This window comes from Dendropsophus ebraccatus, chromosome 2, assembly GCF_027789765.1.
Source record: "Dendropsophus ebraccatus isolate aDenEbr1 chromosome 2, aDenEbr1.pat, whole genome shotgun sequence".
NCBI classification, from domain to species: domain Eukaryota; kingdom Metazoa; phylum Chordata; class Amphibia; order Anura; family Hylidae; genus Dendropsophus; species Dendropsophus ebraccatus.
In genome coordinates this window covers 104,289,982-104,308,636 of record NC_091455.1, presented here as the reverse complement: position 1 = coordinate 104,308,636, position 18,655 = coordinate 104,289,982, and the positions used below count along the sequence as shown (strand labels likewise).

General features: G+C 42.0%; 1 protein-coding gene across 3 annotated transcripts in view; it reads left to right on the top strand.

Moving 5' to 3' along the window:
- Nucleotides 1-18,655, top strand: part of RELCH (RAB11 binding and LisH domain, coiled-coil and HEAT repeat containing) — a 107,160-nt gene that overhangs the window by 24,272 nt on the left and 64,233 nt on the right. For all 3 annotated transcript variants that reach the window (XR_011361685.1, XM_069958128.1, XM_069958129.1), the window contains exons 5-10: nt 1,132-1,245; nt 2,778-2,969; nt 4,310-4,401; nt 8,447-8,743; nt 9,292-9,367; nt 11,327-11,422. Coding sequence is in view for 2 of the 3 variants with exons in the window: in XM_069958128.1 (XP_069814229.1) it covers nt 1,132-1,245; nt 2,778-2,969; nt 4,310-4,401; nt 8,447-8,743; nt 9,292-9,367; nt 11,327-11,422 (867 nt within the window). In the remaining variant the exon portion in view is untranslated. The remainder of the gene's footprint in view (nt 1-1,131; nt 1,246-2,777; nt 2,970-4,309; nt 4,402-8,446; nt 8,744-9,291; nt 9,368-11,326; nt 11,423-18,655) is intronic.

The window sequence follows — 18,655 nt, the reverse complement described above, 5'->3', positions numbered from 1 at the left end:
TAGAAGACCTGTTGCTAGTTGAAAGTAGTCAAACCAGCCAGCTGTCCTAACTAGCAGTCTCCGGTTGCTCTTCAGCTATGCCTTTATTATGTTCCTTCATCCCATTCCACCCCCCCCCCCCCCTTCCCCTGAAGAGAATTTAACAAATTAATTTTATGGGCCCTAACATTGTGCCAATTATCACTCTGGGAATAACTTTGGATGTGGCACAGGAAAAAATAGCTGTCACACTTTCTGAATTATGCTACACAGCTAATGGGTAAATGAGGTTGCATTTTAGCCTGCAAGTGGCTGCGTCCAGACATTCATCCAGGATGGATATCTGGCCACAGCTGCAGCTTCTTGTGGGTCGCAATGCCATCCCATTCACTTTCATTCAGCTGCAATGCAGCACCAGCACCTGACACATCGATTTTTGGCTGCATGACTAGTATTGTTTCTGAAATTGGTATAAGTAAGATAAGGCATAGCTGGTCAGCACTCTCCTATAATTGGCGTTATGGTGTGGTGTCAAACAGTCTAATACACTACGGTACGGCAATATGAGGTGCTGGGAAAGCAAAGAGTCCAGATGTATAAATCTACAAAAGAGAAATGGTTCCAGCAACCAAAGGCAAGAATTTTCACTGAACTGGTGCGTGCTGGCACCATTTCTGAAATTAGTATGCTTTTGGGACAGCACTGCTTTTTACAGAGCAGGTAGTTGTTCTATTGTGGCTGAAAATGACTGCTGTATTCTAAAATGGAAATTTTGTTTTGATCAGGATTTTTTAAGAAGGTCAGATGGAGTGGAGATAGGGGTCGGGTGTGAAGGAAAATTTCTGCAAGACCCCTTTATTCTCCGGAAAATCAGCTGCAGCCAGAGCAGTTTAGGCCTTGGCTTTAACCCTCACCATATAGAACTCACTAACTGTGAGTCGTGCAGAATGTTGCTGTGTATGGGGAAGATGGGTGAGAGAACTCTCGGCTGGCTGGCACTTATTGAAGGTGTATAGCCACCTTAACGCACAGTAGCGTGATGTAGCACCATTTTCTTTGTCTGCTGGCCTGATGTTTGCTGGGCTACTAAATTGCTTCAACAATATAAATAAATGAACCTATGTGGTCTAATTTTTTTTTTTTTTTGTGTAGGAGCCTATAAAACCTCTTGAAAAAAGAGCACTAAATTTCCTTGTCAATGAATATTTATTGAAGAATAACAACAAACTGACATCTATAACCTTTTCTGATGAGAATGACGACCAGGTAAGTTCTATAACATGCACCTGACTATAGGGACACCCCCAGGTTTAGACAATAGAAGATTGGGGGGGGGGCGGACGACTTTTACGTTAATTAAGCGTAGGGCCCAGTGATGTGTCTGTAAGGAAGATTGAGGGATAGACACTAGCATTGAGGTTTGCACATGCTGGTTATCTTTAAACCCTTTGCAGAAGTGTGGTAAATGTAATTTACCATTCTAATTTTAGTGGAACCTCAGTCCATTCCCCCATTCTCTATTATCTGAGCAGGTGGTGGTGTTGGGGAAACGGCTGTGAAATTTCATAGAGCCTTTTTCATCTTACTGGAGAGGAGAGGCTCTGTAGACACACAATGGAGATGGTCTTTTGCAACGAAATGGAATGAGCCAAACACTTTCCCCAGCTCTGACAATCGGTGGGAGTCTAACCACCCAGACCCTAACCAATCAAAACATTTAACATATCTGTGTGACATGACAAAAGTAAAAGTCTGTGATGGACACTTTTAGAGGCAACCATAGTCGCCAAACCTTTATCAGCTTGACGTGCCGCAACAATATATCTAAAATATACATCTCCTTTAAAAGGAGTCTGTCTGCTAATTTTTATGAGCACCCAGCATGGGCTGGTAGATGACAGGGCAATAAATGCAAATACAGGTTCTTGATATGGGAAATACCCCTTTGAGCCTGGCAGTGCTATTCACAATGCAAACCCCACACAGTCAGTTTAGGCTGTAGCTTATAGTCCTATGCTTACAAAAGTTATTCTCCATAGGCAAAGCATGAATTGTTTTACGCTGGGATTCTGACTAAAGAAACAAAAATATTACACTGTGAACCCAGCCTGAAGACCCTTCTATACATGCCAATTATCAGCCAGGAGCGTTGCTAGAAAAGCTCCTTTACTTTTACACGAAAATCGGTCTATGTAAAAGTGACATTGATCAGCTGAGGAGCAGGAAAATGCCTGGTCCTCGGCTGATCACACCTTTTGTGCAGGCTTTAAAATTTATCAATAGCAAAAGATTTAAACTGCCACTCGATAATTTGTGCCATCTGAAGGCCGTGCACACCAGCAGAGATCTAGCTGATGGCACTCGTTTGCGGCAACGAACGGACGAAGATCTTCACATGTAAAATGACCCTTATAGTCTGAACAATACAATGATTTGGATAGCAATTACACATAAGACATTATTACCACAGCCAAAAAAATTTTTTTTTTGTTCCTTTAACATAAACTAAAGGCTAAATATGGCTGGATTTTAAGCAGTATGGCCGTAAATAAAGTGCATGATCATTATTTACAGCTGTAATGATCAAAATACTGCTGTATTTTCACCTCAAAAACATTGTCATCGTAGCCAAAAGCTGCATAATTATGACTAGAAATGATTATTGTCATCAAGATTGTGCAAAATGTTTGTTATATACAGTCAGTACAATTCCATTTCTTTAGATATTTTAGGCAGTTTTTAATGTGTCATTTTAGTAGTCCCCTTTAGAAAGTGTTTTTATTCTCATTTTTGTTTAGGACTTTGAACTGTGGGATGATGTAGGGTTAAACATCCCAAAGCCTCCAGACTTGTTGCAGCTTTACCGAAACTTCGGCAGCCACCAAGCTGTAGTGAAGGACACAGCAGATGCTGCAGTGAGTGTCGGTGAGGACGATCTGCAGCCCCTTCTAAAAGCTGAGCCATCTGCAGTGGAGCCAGTAGCTGTACAGGTTAGACATTGTGAAATGTGTCTCCTGTTCTTTTAATCTGTGTAATAGATTCTACAACTACCTCAGCAGTTTCATCACAGTACACTAAAGCATTGTTCAAGGAACATAATGCAGCAGTTCTTCTGTTCTCGAACTCAATTGGTTCAGGAAGGCAGTTTGAGAACCAAGCGGTGTCTTCCCAGGAAATAATGTAAATGTGTTAAATTGGTTCCAGCACCCATCAATAAGAACAGGATGGGAGATGGTGGTGCACTGACTGTCCTACTACTGTACTGTATACGCACTCAAGCTTTCTTATACAGTACTGTACAGGATGGGAAATGGTGGTGCCCTCACTGTACTACTACTGTACCGTATACGCACTCAAGCTTTTTTATACAGTACTGAACGGGATGGGAGATGGTGGTGCACTGACTGTACTACTACTGTACTGTATACGCACTCAAGCAGTCTTGTACAGGATGGGAGATGGTGGTGCCCTGACTGTACTACTACTGTACTGTATACGCACTAAAGCAGTCTTGTACAGGATGGGAGATGGTGGTGCACTGACTGTACTACTACAGTTGTACATTTCATTTGAATAGTGAAGTATTACTGTACTTCAAGACTGGGTGCCAAAAAAAAGTTAAAGAACTGAAGCAAACTTTCCTTGAAAATACTGTTTGACAACTGAACTGTTTGAGTTCGGAGCAATTTGAGAACTGAGGTATCTACATAGTTATTGCTCCATGTTTGCAAAAATGTGTTTTGTGTCAAAATTCTAACATGCTTAGTTTATACACCATCTTCATTTGACCCTCAAAAAACATCCAGCTTTACATGCATTAAAGTTTTCGGAATCTTTTTAGCCACCTTTCCATTTTAGTAAATTTTTGGAAATAAAAATTGACACATTCTAAAAAGAAAAAAATGCTGTTTTGTATGGCTAGGTTCAAACTGCATTTTTGTGGCATTCTTTGTAAAAGAAAACAGATTGAAGCTTCAATGTGCACACAGATGTGGTTGACCACTGAAACTGATACAGTGAAAAGGATGCAGTTGAACCTAGCCTAAAGGTCGTTTTGAGGGATGTTTACATTCTAAAATTACATACCAAATTACAAGCATATTTTAAAGCTTTAACATTACCAAAGAAGCCCTTTGCATGCAATGTGGCAGTAACAGTATGACTAACATGTGTTAACAAATAACTGTTTTAAAGTCAAAAGAATTCTGCGGGGCCAAAATAGCTATTTTTTGAAATCCAAAGTAGAAGGGCAGTAAGATATCTTGATGGTTAAAATATTTATTTTCACATAATTTCCTCACTTGATTTTTTTTCTCTCCCCATTGTTTAGCCATCTGCTTTGGTGCAGGAATTAGAAAATAGAATCAGACAATGTAATGATGAGAAAGAGGTTTTGCTGGATCAGATTAGGATCCTCCAGAGGTATGTAAAGCCATTGTTGTGGATTGAGTGTATGTAACCTTTGGCTTTGTTCACATCAAGACTTGCCCACAATTTCCTTGTGTGTCAGTATCCTGTCAAAATGGTATCTAAATGTATAAGTGAATGTACAAGCATGCGCCCTGTTTACTTCAGTAGCCTAAGTTTTGACACTAAAGTGCAGGAAACCGCACTATAGAGTCAATACTCTTACCCCTTAGCTGACATTTGGATTACTGGTGTCAGTGGGGCCCTCATCTGTATGTCCACATATGCATCGGCTATCCACTTTGACAGGGTCCAAAAAATATATTAGAGATGTGTGGGCACATCGTGGTATGAATGTGGACCAAGATTCTGTAATATACACTAAATATACCTAATCCTATAATATTAATATTTTGACATCTTGTTTTTGCAATACAGGTTTTAGGACAGTGTGATGTGATATTTGTAGATATTATTATTATTATTATTATTATTATTATTATCGTTTATTCTTCAGGGTATTGGTAAGGTGAAAGACCTATACATGTGACTGCTTCCTGCTGGACACTGCCCTTATGATATGTGCACCAACCTATACCTCACACCAAAGTCTTAATAATTATTTATTAACTGTCGATAAGCTTCTTATCACACAAAGCCTCCTCACATAGGCAGAGAAAGCACAGATCTAGGCTGCAGGGTGTTTTTTACCTGATGAAACAAAATATAGTTCTGATAAATTTCCTTCTCTGATCAGCAATGTAATGGCTTTATTAGACATTCACTGGTCTACGTCTCCCCCCATACCGGTTGTGTAGGAACAAGGAACACTGGACGTTAGAAATTACTATATTTAAGGCTGAAAGTTGTTCATATCATAAGGGCAGTGTTCTGAAGGAAACAGTATAACCTTGTATAGTGTCAAAGGGTAGACAGAATAGCAGCTCAGTATAAACATTAAAGGATTAAAGCACTATACAGATCTGCTAGGAAAGTATATAGTTTACAGCAGTGCTTCTCAAACTGTGAGGCGGGCCTCACCAGTGAGGCGCCCCCTAGTTGTTGGTGAGGCCCAGCTGGGGAGACAATTTTCACAAAAGTGACTATGATCTGCACAGTCCTTTTGCTGTTTGCAAAAAAATAAATTTTAGTAACATTATTAACTTTTTTGTACTTGCTTTATTAGTATATAGAGCTTGGGAGATGAGTAAAAGGTAGCCCAAGCATTATTTTCAGCTTTAAATGGACTTTCACCACATATAGTGAGGCCCAGGGACCCTCAAGGTCAATCTGATGAGGCCCAGACATTGCCTTGGTCTGTTGGGTGAGACTCCAAAAGAAAAAGTTTGAGAAGCATTGCTTTACAGTAAACAGTGATCAGGGCTGTGGAGTCTGTAAGCCGCAGGTCCGACTCCAACTCCGACTCCTGAATGTTATCAGGACCGACTCAGACTCCTGCTCCTTCATAAATGGCCGGTCAGATACCAGGGGAGTTATTTATCACACTGGCTCAGCAGCTTCTCCCTAATGTCCTACATGATCATGGGGCGACTTCTGATGGAATAAAGGAATACTTTATATAAAGCAGATTCTGATATAGAGAGGGGTCACACATAGTGATAACACCACACTGAGGACAGAGGTTACTGCTACACTACTTATGTCTTCTCCTCCTCTATATTACACAGAATATCTTCATATTACACTGCTGCTCATATACAGTCATCTGGCATCCAGGGAGAGAACAGGACAGATATCCCCCCCCCCCCCCCACACACACACACAATGGACTCTTCCAGCTCAGAAACAAACTGCCAAATAGTGACCGACAACTTTTCCCCGACCACCCTTATGTAATAGGGCCAGTGTCCTATTAGAATGTTGGTCATAATATATATTCATGAGCAAAACTTGTAAAATTCATATAAAAATTCAGTTCTACATTTTTTAAAGATTATTTTAAAGCTGGAGAAGGTACATTGTTTTCAGACTCTGACTCCAGCCAAAACTGGCTCTGACTCCGACTCTGACTCCACAGCCCTGACAGTAATGCATTCAAAAACACTAAAAGTCAGATCATTTCTATCACAGCAGAAGGTGTTATGTAGTCAGCACAGCCAAAAAAGCTGAACAATAGGATTTTATGTCTTCTATTTATTGGGACCACAATTACTGTGTCGGAATTGCGCGTATCCACATCTGACTCAGGTCCATGTCACTAAGTAAGTCCAGGTCAATATATAGGCAGTTTTATTGCAAGCTTATAAACCAAACAAAAATGACAGAACACCAAATTACTCCCTACCTGCCTGTCATTCACTAGACAGCAAATGTACACTGACAGCTTAATAAACTTAAACAGATTGCCTCCCTGGTGTGTTAGGGTGTTTATATTTGCAGGCTTTGGAGTGTTTTTTTTTTTTTTTTTTTTTTTGCCATAATCACAGCAAGAAAACGCCACAAACCTTGATATAAGACTCTAACATTCTTGTAATCCATTACTCTGACAGTTCAGAAGAATCTTTATGCTCTTTTTATTTTAACTACTTCACAAACCTAGTTCCTACATGGAAAAGTAATGCATTTCGGGGGTTTTACAGCGTAACTGTCATTTCAGGGTAATTTTTTTTAAAACAATAAATATCAATAGTTCAAACTGTTTTAAGGAACTCTGTAATAGGTTTTATTAAGCAAAAGAGTTTCCTTCTGTACTCAAAAAGTAGTTTACCAGCCACCTCCTTTCTTCAGATGAAGCAGGACTTCTCTGTCCATTCTATCCTATGGAGAGGGGAGGGGTCGAGAGGAGGGAGTTGAGCACGGAGGACTAAAAACACAGGTTACACCCTGCAATCTTATCTCATCAAGCTGCTAGATAAGAACTGAACCTTCTGACCTGTGAATCCAGCATTTAATGTGCCCAGACAGTGACAGCTGTTATGTGTGTCTGTTCTTCCTGCTCACTCCTCTGCCTCAACCCCTCCCCCCTCCATTGGATATAATGGACTCAGCAGAACCCGTCTTCATTCTGAAGTCACATTTGCCTGATAATGCACAGATAAAAAGTGAGGGGGGGGGGGAGAAAAGGCCTTTTGAGCACAGAAAGAGGCTTTTTTCCCTAATAAAACCTTTTACAAAGTTTCTTAAAAACTATTGATTTCTGCAAAAAAAAAAAAAAAAAAGGTACACTTTAACCCTTAGGGTCCATTTACACAAAAAGATTATCTGACAGATTATCTGCCAAAGCCAGGAATGGATTTGAAAAGAGGAGAAATCTCAGTCTTTCCTTTATGACCTGATCTCTGTTTATAGTCTGTTCTGGCTTTGGCTTCAAATCTTTGGCAGATAATCTGTCAGATAATCTTTCTGTGTTAATGGACCCTTACTCATGACATCTGAAACATGCAAACTCCTATTTAGAAACAGGTCATGTGGCCAGCACAGTCACTCAATCACATGGGACACCAGGGTGTAAATAATTGGGGGACTGCAGAATGAATGTGACATATTTCTCCATATTATAGACCTAAATCACACCATGCATATACTGGATGAAGTATGTTCATCAACAGTAAGTTACAATAATAATAATAATGCAAAACTAGATGTACACTATAAAGTTTCTCTCATTTCATAGCTAAATTAGAACCTGCCACATATGCTAACCTGATGTTTACTAATGGACATTCATCATTCATCTCATCTTCTTACAGTTCATACCAAGCATGTATTAGTTTAAGCAGTTTCTTGTGATAATCATAAAGGTTAGAAAAGCCCCTATGACACTAAACGATTATCGGCCTTACTTGGCCAATTACCGACCATTCAGACCAATATTCGTTCAGTGTAGCTCTTGTAAAATGAAAGCTGAGCTGTTATTGGTTGCTAAATCTCCCCCCAAATGTTTAATTTCAAGAGGACATTTCTTTTAATGCCTGTATGTGTGTGTAAAAAAAAATTATAATTATTTATATTCTATTGCACACTATATTGGATGTGTTGATTTATATACATGCATGGGATATTTGTAATGCTGTGCTTACAGTTGTCATTTTGATTTCAGGGAAATGGAAACCCTCAGGGCGAGCTCTGTGACAGAAGTAATTCCTGAATCTCAGGAGGCTCCTCCTACTAGACTCCAGAGCCAAACTTCTGAAGAAAGTGACCATTACATAGACATCAGAACAACAGACAGTAAATGTGAAAAAGCAGAAGAAAGACAGGCTGTTGAGCACAATGAAAGAGACTTCCAGCTGTCGCAAGATATACCACCCAGCCCCGACCTGTCAAAAATTAGCAAGAAGGCCTTGCTCTGTACTCCTCCCCTCAAAGATGGTGTCCAGTTTGATCAGCCGAATCGGTATATTGCACATTGGTTTCCCCTTGCATAAACCTGTTATAATAAGGACCCTTTTAGATAAGCCAACTTCTGCCACAATAAGATCTCTCATATGCCATGATATGAGCCTTTATATGGCTTGCTTATTGAATGGGCTGTCATGCAGTCTTTTTTACCTCCAGCATTCATTGGCTGTACATCATTGGCCGGCGAATATAGAAAATTTAGAATGATTTTTTTAAGTATTTCTATCATTTAAAAAAGTCAAACATTTTGAGCAGTTTGGTGTTCAGACCCTTACCAATAACTATAACAAGCCTGGAGAAGTGTGCAATTGAGTGCTTTCTCCCCATTTTGCGGCAGTCTAGACATACTATACAGTCAGCTGGAGAGAGAAGTGCTCAGCCGCAATCTAACAATCCTTGTGGGTGTCTGAACACCATCCATACATATAGCTATTTCTTTAGCAGCTAAGTAGCAGCTGTATAGGTGGAAAGCTTTGCATCTTAAGTACTATATTGTTGTTTAGGATAGGCATAATTTAATTTTTCCTTTATCCAATTCAACAGAAAACTATCTCCGGCTTTCCATCAAGCTCTGCTTTCTTTTTGTCGCATGTCCGCTGACAGCCGTTTAGGATCAGAGGTATTTGTCCTTTTATATATATGTTTGTGTCTTGGGTATGTTTTAGTGCCAACTGCTAAATGACTTTGACGTGATGTCATGTTGAGCAGTCTAGTTCCTTATTGTATTCTGTTACCTCTTTACAAGGAGGTACATTTTTGCTTGTTTATAGCTCTCCCTATGTACTGTAATATACTGAGGGGTAATTGCTGGTGGTGTATTGCAACCTTAGGGTTTACCTTCTGTAACCTTCCTGTCACGGTGGGGTCCGAGGGTACCAGGGCCCTTCTCCTCTCAGCATATACACAGAGGAATATCTTTAATAAAAGTCTTTACACAGTAGCGGTGCAAATAAATGGAAACTTTACTTGAAGAATAACTATGTACAATCCAATACAGGGGCATCTGATGATGAATATCTGCTGGCTTGATCAGAGTCCTTTGCTTCAGGGGGATTACCTTGGTTACTTCAACTTGGACTTGGTAGATAGATAGGATTACTGGAATAGTGTAGACCGACCTGTGCCAGGGACTTTGTGGTTTCCAGCCTTTATAATGTACGTGTGAATAGATACTTGAAGTTACTGACTTGAAAGAAATGGCGCTGTCACTGGCAAGCAGGAGGAAGACGCTAGGGGCTAGAAAGAGGCTAGGAAAAAGAAACAAATACATAGGCCCCAATACAGACAGTCCAGGGTTGCTAATGGCAACAATATACCTCCAGACGCCTGACAATATACCAGACTGGGCCATTTCACATAAATCAACAAGCACTATGTAAACCTTTGTACACAGCAATTTCCAGTTGGGTCAGTCTCTTCCTGCATCACAAGCCTCCCTTATGATATTATCATTAGAGAAAGCTGTCATTGGAGTCACTTTCCTCTCTGGCTAATGCAGCAGGAGTCCAGAGTAGCAGTTGGGTCATTTGATCTCATGGTGACCCCCTAGCAAATAGATTAGAATTAGGCTGGGTTCACACTGCTGTTTTGCAACCCGTTTTTTGCAAAAAAAAGAATGCATTCATGTGCATCTGTTTAATTCCATTATTAAAAAAAGGATCTTTATTTTTTTTTTAACGGACACAAAAATGAGGTAGACTACGTTTTTGTGTACGTATAAAAAATATAAGTCAGTAGAAAAATGGATGCGCACGAATGCATCCTTTTTTTTTTTTGAATTTTTTTTAAATGAAAAAAAGGATTGCAAAAACACAGTGTGAACACAGCCTTAATGATGATGATGATTATGCAGCTCCTCTCACACAGATATAATGGATGTAATGACTGTATACTAAGGGTGCCTTTACACAGAAACATTTCAGACAGATTTTTGAAGCCAAAGCCAGGAACAGACTATAAACAGAGAACAGGTCATAAAGGAAAGACTTAGATTTCTCATCTTCTAAGACCCATTCCTGGCTTTGGCTTCAAAAATCTGTCAGATAAATCTCTGTGTAAAGGCTCTCTTAGCCTTTTTACAGATATAAAGAGAGGAAGATATTGTTCTGGCTCTCGTTGCCCGTATGATGCTGATGTATCATGGGATTGATGGCAGGTTTCAAAGGGACAGGGTGCAGTTTGCATTCTGTAAATCAAGATGTTGGCTAATCAGAGGTCACATGACCCAGATGCAGTAATGAAATGTGTTTCCAGCAGAACTGTGATGAAGCAGATAACACTGCAGGAATATTGATAGTGAGTGTGCATTATATGGCCAAAAAATACCTACTGCATTTTTTAGCTCAACCAAACACATACCCGCGGCCAGGTTTACCATGATATCCTTTCCCTAGTTGATCCTGTTCTGTGCTGTCTCAAGATTAAAATTTTGTTTGTAGTCAGCGGGAGACATAACTTATAACATAACTGTCTTCATACTCCATCCCTATCTTTATCCATTATTTGTTTCTAGCTTTAATAGATGATTAAGTGAGAACAGAACCCTGATGCAGGTTACCAGCATGTCTTTCATTTACAGGTGTCAAGGATTGCGGACAGTGAGAATGGAGTGATGCTGATGCTGGGACGGTGTTTGCCTCACATAGTCCCAAATGTGCTCCTTGCAAAACGAGAGGTAAACCTATTCCTTTTAGCAATTTATATATTGCTCTGTCTAGATAAGAATTATCACGCCGCACATCACAGAGTAATTGGCTTGACAGTTTTATTTTTGTGCATGCATCTGCTTCTAGAATATGGTTATGCATCTTTGCCAGGTGAGTTGAGCAGTACAGCATGATATCCCTGCCACTTTCCCCTGTGTTTCACAGAGTATAATACCAGAGCCAACAGCCAGCCTGTTATTTACCTTTGTCCTTTCTGTCAATGCTGTAAAAGTGGCAAGAGGATTCTCATCATCCTGGTCACTTCCCTATTCAGCATATTTGTTTCATACATATATGCCAGCATAGTTTTGGAAACTTTTATGTCTTTGGTATCTCTAAATATCTTCTGTGTTGTTGTCCTCCTGATCACTGTATTGTTAAGTTTGTCTAGTCTGACCCATAGAACTTTAGCTAAAATCTAATAAATATGCTGTATTTGTTTACTGTTGGTTTTACAGAAATGTTTTCATGCATTATATAGAGAGGACAGACAACTGAATGTATTTCTTCTCCTTGTGATTACGTATATTTGGTTTGGCAGTTCTGCCTGAGGTATTGCACTCAAGCTAAAATGTGACTGGACTTACAAGTCCTTTTAATATGATTTTTATTTTATTTATTTATTTTATTTTTTGTGGGGGGGTGGGTGGAATGCTGCGTTCTTTTTTATATTTGTACATTGACTGGTAGCAGCAAGGCACCACATGACCCACCAGCCCTGGTCTTGGCACAGTTGCGTATCTCTAACATTCCTGTATACAGCGCTAACAATACCTAGCGAAGCAGCTTGTGTCACTAGTGCTGCAGTACAAAGAAGCAGAGGATTGATGGGGCATTATTGCTGCTTTCTATGCTTCATTGTGCTGTGGCTTCCACGCTACTGCCAAAGGCTGCCTCCTTAATTCTAATGTATATTCTATGGGCCCTATTACACTAAATTATTATTGGCTCTACTTGACCTATTGCTTTGTGTGATAGCTCATGTTAAAAGGCAAAGCTCAGCCCACAATGACTGCTGATCATTGTCTTTCAACATGTTCTAAAATCCCTATAGTGACTCTATAGTGATCTGCTGCCCTCCGCCCCGTGTAATTATAGCAGCGGCAGCAGGCTGCCACTCTTTTCTATGGGCCACCTGGACGATCTAAAGATTGTCCGGACAGCCTCCTATGTACACGGAGGAGGCACGGCAACACACTCTCCTCCCCCAGCATGACATCAAAATACAATCCATAGTGCACAACCATAAAAACCAAACAAAAGATAAAGTTAGCTTATCAATAATGACAGAGACACAATTAAAATAACACAGGCTGGCGGCCCTGGGATGAGCTGGACCCACCCCACCCCCAGATATTTTCAGAAGCATGATCTACGCCCAAGGGAAGATAGGAGGAGGCTGTTTTATTATGATTTATGCCTGCTAGCCCCCTCCCCCAGCAGCCATAGAGACCCGATAGTATCCTATCCACAGATGAGATCAGAGTTTGGCACTTCAACCTGTCAGCTCGTGTTACCGAACCTTTAGATCACTCATATACCTTCCAGTGTGGCAGAGGAGAATGTTGACCAACTGCTGTACCTAGTCACAATGCCTTCTTCCTGTATTCAGAACCTTTGAACTACAAATGGCCTCTGAACACATTGATACCTGAAGGCCATTTTACACTGGGCCATTACTAGCAAGGAGCATTGGTAGGAATGCTCCTTCAGCCGATAATCGACCCGTGAAAAAGTGGGAGCGATGCACTTTAAATAAGCATTGATCTAGCTGTCCTCGCATGCGTCCTTGCGCAGCCCCATGTCAGGCTGTGTAAAAGGACCCTTAGTGGGTTGTCTTATTACTGTCTGGTATTAATATATACAATATACATATACCAAGTATATTATATGTTGTCACAGGCCCAATGTTCTAAAACTGGTAATGGTGAGTGAAGCAGTCACCAGCTGAGTGTCTAAAGAGCACGGGGGAGGGGGGATTGAGAGAGAGTGTGTGTTGCAGCATGAGTAAAGTCTTTAAAGCCCAACTATAAAATATTTTTTCAATTTATTTTTAGTTAGCCTAGGTCATGATAATAATTTTAGCAATTTAAAGTAATTACCAAAACTGAATGGTTTTTAAAATACATGCGGATGAATGTCCCCTCAGAGCTGTGTTTGGCTCTAAGTTACTTGTTCAAAACTGTCTTACATTCCTGGAAATCCGTACACTGCCTAAGCAGCAGCTTTGTACGGATTCTCAGATAGGTCCGCCCCAGTCCTGCCCCCATCCCTCCCACTTCACTGGCCAGCGAGAACCTCTCCTCTGTCCTGGGCACTGTTGTCCCTCTTGCCGCCCCTCGGTATTGTGGGTCATCTGCAGGCTTCTGACGCTAGTTCCTGCCATGTGCTTCCTCCCGGTGCTTGAAAATGATTGGGATCCCGGAGGACATAGAAGAGAGCGCTCCAGTCATCTGTCCTCCCCTCACTTCACATTGGCATACTCCCTCCCATCCCCGCAGCATGGGTACTGCAGATGCTGCTGTTTTCTCATGGCCACCCTGCCAGTGTTGCTGCAGTGGTTGGTGGGCTGACTTCACCAAACTCCCGGCATTCTAATAGCACACCTAGCAAACACAGCAAAAAGGGGATCAGGAAAGGGATGATAAGGAGCTGTGGCTCTATACCTGTGACAAAACTACAATTCCCATCATGCCTGGACAGCCTTTTACTATCTGTGAATGATGGGAGTTGTAATGTTTGTCCCCAGCTGTAAAGCGACAGATATAACAGTATAAATCATCACTTTTGCTCCTTCTTTGGCTCTAAAGCTGTGACAAAATGAAAGCTCCCAACGTGCTGTGACAACTAGTGTATTTTCAGCGTATGATGGTAGCTGTAGTGTGACAACATGTGTGGTGTGTATGTTCATGAGGGAGTGGATGGCGGGGTGGGAGAGGGAGGAGATAAGGCAGGAGGGGGAGGGGGTGGAGACCATGCCCACTTTCTGTCAGGCGGGATAAAAATTCATTTATTCTTCTGAGTTGAACAACTAGTGATATCTCAGCAAGCGCACAAGCTATCCACACAATTCAGGGCTCTTTTTAAAGGGTAACACATGGACTTTTTAACTGAGTAATTTGCACTTTAAAGGTGGGAATAAGCAGTTTGGAATGTGTAATTTTAGTTCATTAGCAGAGTGAGGAGCATGTGTGGGATGGTAGACAGAAATGAGAGAGATGATGTATGGAGGTGCAGCACTGTGGAGAGCCTTGTGGGTGAGTGCACTGATTTTGTACTGTATTAAATAGGCAACCAATGCAGTGGCGGTCACAGGAGGAAGGCATTAGTGTGACAGCGGGACAGGGAGATGAGGCTGGCTGCTTCATTACGAATGGACTGGAGAGGAGAGAGTTTAGAGAAGGAAAGTTAGGGGTAAGGGTCCTTTTACACTTAAAGATTAATCGCTTAAGCACTCAATTAGGGAATGACAAGCAAAGGACAATTTTTTACTCACCGTAAATTTTCTTTCCTGTAGTCCGAAGCAGCAGCACGAATGGGGAAGATTCTATCTTCCTGCAATGGTAGGACAGATGGTTCCAATAAAATTGATTAACAGACCTATAAGTAGCAGTCCTGACTCCCCCTCCTTGTGTAATTCTAACGACATATAAAAAAACCCCAATCCGTCTCGAGGAAATAAATTCGATAACGAAGATATGCTGCACAACTTATTTATTTATCATATCACACAGGGTGGGTAGTCCGTGCTGCTGCTTCGGACTACAGGAAAGAAAATTTACGGTGAGTAAAAAATTGTCCTTTCCCTTACGTCCTCAGCAGCAGCACGAATGGGGATATAGCAAGCTATACACAACATAGGGAGGGAGATCAAACAGAGGACATAAGCACTGCGGTACCAAAGGAAGGCTGGTCTGAGTCTCTGATGTCCAACCTGTAATGCTTTACAAAGGTATTAGATGAGGCCCAAGAGGCCGTTCTGCATATGTGATCTATAGGTACACAGTTCTTTTCAGCCCAAGTAGTTGACATGGCGCGAGTTGAATGTGCTTTTATGGCTTCAGGGACTTCCAGCCCCGCCTGTTGGTAGCATAGTGAGATAGTCTCTTTTATCCATCTGGATAAGGAGGCTCTGGATGACTTGCATCCCCTGTTTTTTCCTGCGAAAGATAAAAATAAGTGGTTAGATTTTCTAAACGGCCTGGTGCGTTCCACATAAATACTCAGTGCTCTTCCTACGTCTAGAGTATGAAGTCTAAGTTCTTCCCCAGAGGAAGGCTCAGGTAGAAAAACAGGTAGCTCAATCTGCTGATTGATGTTAGAGAATGAAGGGACCTTAGGAGTAAATGATGGTAATGTTCTCAGAACCACTTTATCCTGCAAGAACATTAAATAGGGTTCTGATACCCCCAATGCCTGAATCTCACTTATGCGCTTAGCTGATGTAATAGCCACCAAAAAGCATACCTTCAAAGAGATGAATTTTATTTCCGCTGAGGCTAAAGGTTCAAAAGGTGGGTTACATAGTTGCTCCAGCACAATACCCAAATCCCATCTGGGAAAGGGCTCAACTCTAGTTGGGCGTAACCTCTGAATGGCTCTGACGAACCTCTGGATGAGAGGGTCTTGGAAAAGTTTCCTTTCCAACAGTGCTGATAAGGCAGAGACGTGTACCTTCAGAGTCGCAGGTTTGAGACCCTTCTGGAACCCATCCTGTAGGAATTGGAGAATAACACCAATGGATGGATTAACAGCACTTTGTTTGTTTCTAATACACCACTCATCAAAGACTTTCTTTACCCTCAGGTAAGTCTTGTTGGTAGATGAGGCTCTGGAATGCAAAAGCGTCTGGATTACTGACTCAGAGAGTCCCCTCCCTGTCAGTAAGGGCCTGTCAAAATCCATGCCGTGAGCTGAAGACGTTCCAGGTCTAGGCACTGATTGCGTCCCTGAGTTAGGAGTTGAGGAATTTGAGGAAGCTTCCAGAATGTCCCTCTGGACATTATCCTCAAAAGAGAGAACCAAGTTCTCCTGGGCCAATATGGTGCGATCAGTATGACTGTCGCTTGATCCTGCCGTATCTTTTGTAAGACCTTTGGGATCATAGGCAGTGGAGGGAAGATGTATCCCAGACTGAAGTCCCACTTGAAGGATAGAGCATCTATCTTCCATGGCCTGTCTGTTGCAAACAGAGAACAGAAGCGGGGAACCTTGGCGTTCCGTTTCGTGGCCATAAGATCCACTACTGGATGACCCCATGTTTGTGTGATCTGTTGAAAGATGGAGGGATGTAGAGACCATTCCCCTGGGAGAGGAAGGTCCCTGCTCAGTCTGTCTGCCAGGACATTGTGCACTCCCCTCAGATGGACTGCCGATAATTGGCATAGGGACTTCTCTGCCCATGCAAAGATCCTTTCCGCCTCTAGTAGGAGTGGAATGGATCTCGTGCCTCCTTGTCGATTTATATATGAGACTGAGGTGGTGTTGTCTGACAAAATCTTCACAGATTTCTTCTGAATCTGATGACTGAAGTGTGTCAGTGCTAGCCTGATGGCCCTCAGCTCTCTCAGATTGGAGGACATTAGCCTCTCCTCTGGAGACCAAACTCCCTTGGCCCATTGACCGATCATGTGGGCTCCCCAGCCTGAGCTCGAGGCATCGGTCGTTATCTGGACCCATTGAACTGGTCCGAAGGATTTCCCGTTCTTGGGTGAGATCCACCATAACAGGGATTCTTTGGTTTCCATGGATACTATCTTCTTTGAATCCAGAGATTCTATCCTTCTGTCCCAAGAGGAAAGGACCTCTTGCTGAAGGTGTCTTATGTGCCACTTTGCCCAGTCGATTGCATCTGCGGCTGCTGTCATGAGACCCAACACTCTCATCATCTGACGGAGTGACACTGGGAAGGGTTGTCTTAGCGATAATATCCCCTGTCTCAGCGAGTGAAGCCTTTCGGGAGGCAGAGATATTATCAAGGACCGTGTGTCCAATATGAACCCCAGAAATGACTTTGTCTGGGCTGGCCATAACTGGGATTTTTCCCAGTTCACTATCCAACCTAATTCCTGAATATGATCTAGTGTTCTGTCGATGTCTACCTGCAGCTGATGTGCTGAAGGTGCCATTATTAACCAGTCGTCTAGATAGGGTATCAGGGTAACCCCTGATTCCCGAAGGCTGGCAACTGCAGCCGCGATGACTTTGGTGAAGACATATGGAGCGCATGTGATTCCAAAAGGTAACGCAGCAAATTGGAGATGCCGCCAATTCCCTCGGACAAATACCTGTATGCGCAGGTATTTCCTGTGTCCTGGGTAGATGGGCACATGGAGATAGGCATCCTTGAGATCTATTGTAGCTAGATAGTCTCCTTCCGCTATTAGAGGAAAGGCAGAACGGATGGTTTCCATCCTGAATTTTCTCTTTGTCAAAAACCTGTTCAGAAAACGTAGGTCGATGATCATTCTCCAACCTCCAGAACTCTTGGGCACAAGAAAGACTTGGGAATATATTCCCAATTTCTTCTCCAGCACAGGAACCTCTTCCAAGACCTTCTTTTGTAAAAAATCTAGAACCACGTTTTCTAGAGGAGTCTGCTTCTCTTGAGACATGATTGGAGTACTTAGAAACCTGTCTCTGGGTGCATTGTGCCATTCTAGACGATAACCGTCTCTTACAATAGAAACAACCCATGGGTCTCTTACGTACCTTTCCCAGGCTGAGAGAAATAGGGTCAGTCTGCCTCCGACTGGGGCTCTTCTGGCGTCAGAAGGTATTCTTTTTGATCCCAGAGGATGAGCCTCTTCCTCTACCTCTCCTCTGATTGAAACTTCTCTGATTGGAGCGACCTCTTTTGGAGAAAGTATCCTCTTTCCTCTCCGAATTGGTCTTCCTGGAAAACGAGGAACGAAAGGACGAAACTTTCTTATTCGGATAAGACTGAGGCAAATATTTTCCTTTTCTGTCAGAGAGGCCCTCCATAAGAATGTCCAATTCAGGACCAAATAATCTGTTTGGTTTAAATTCCATGGCACATAAACTGTTTTTTGAATGGACGTCGGCAGTCCATGGCTTAATCCATAGGGCACGTCTTCCCGCTGTTGATAAGGACATGGCTCTGGCTGCCAATCTGAGTTGCTGGATGGCTGCATCACAAATAAATTCTGAGGCTAAGGCAACTGCCTTGAATGATTGCAGGA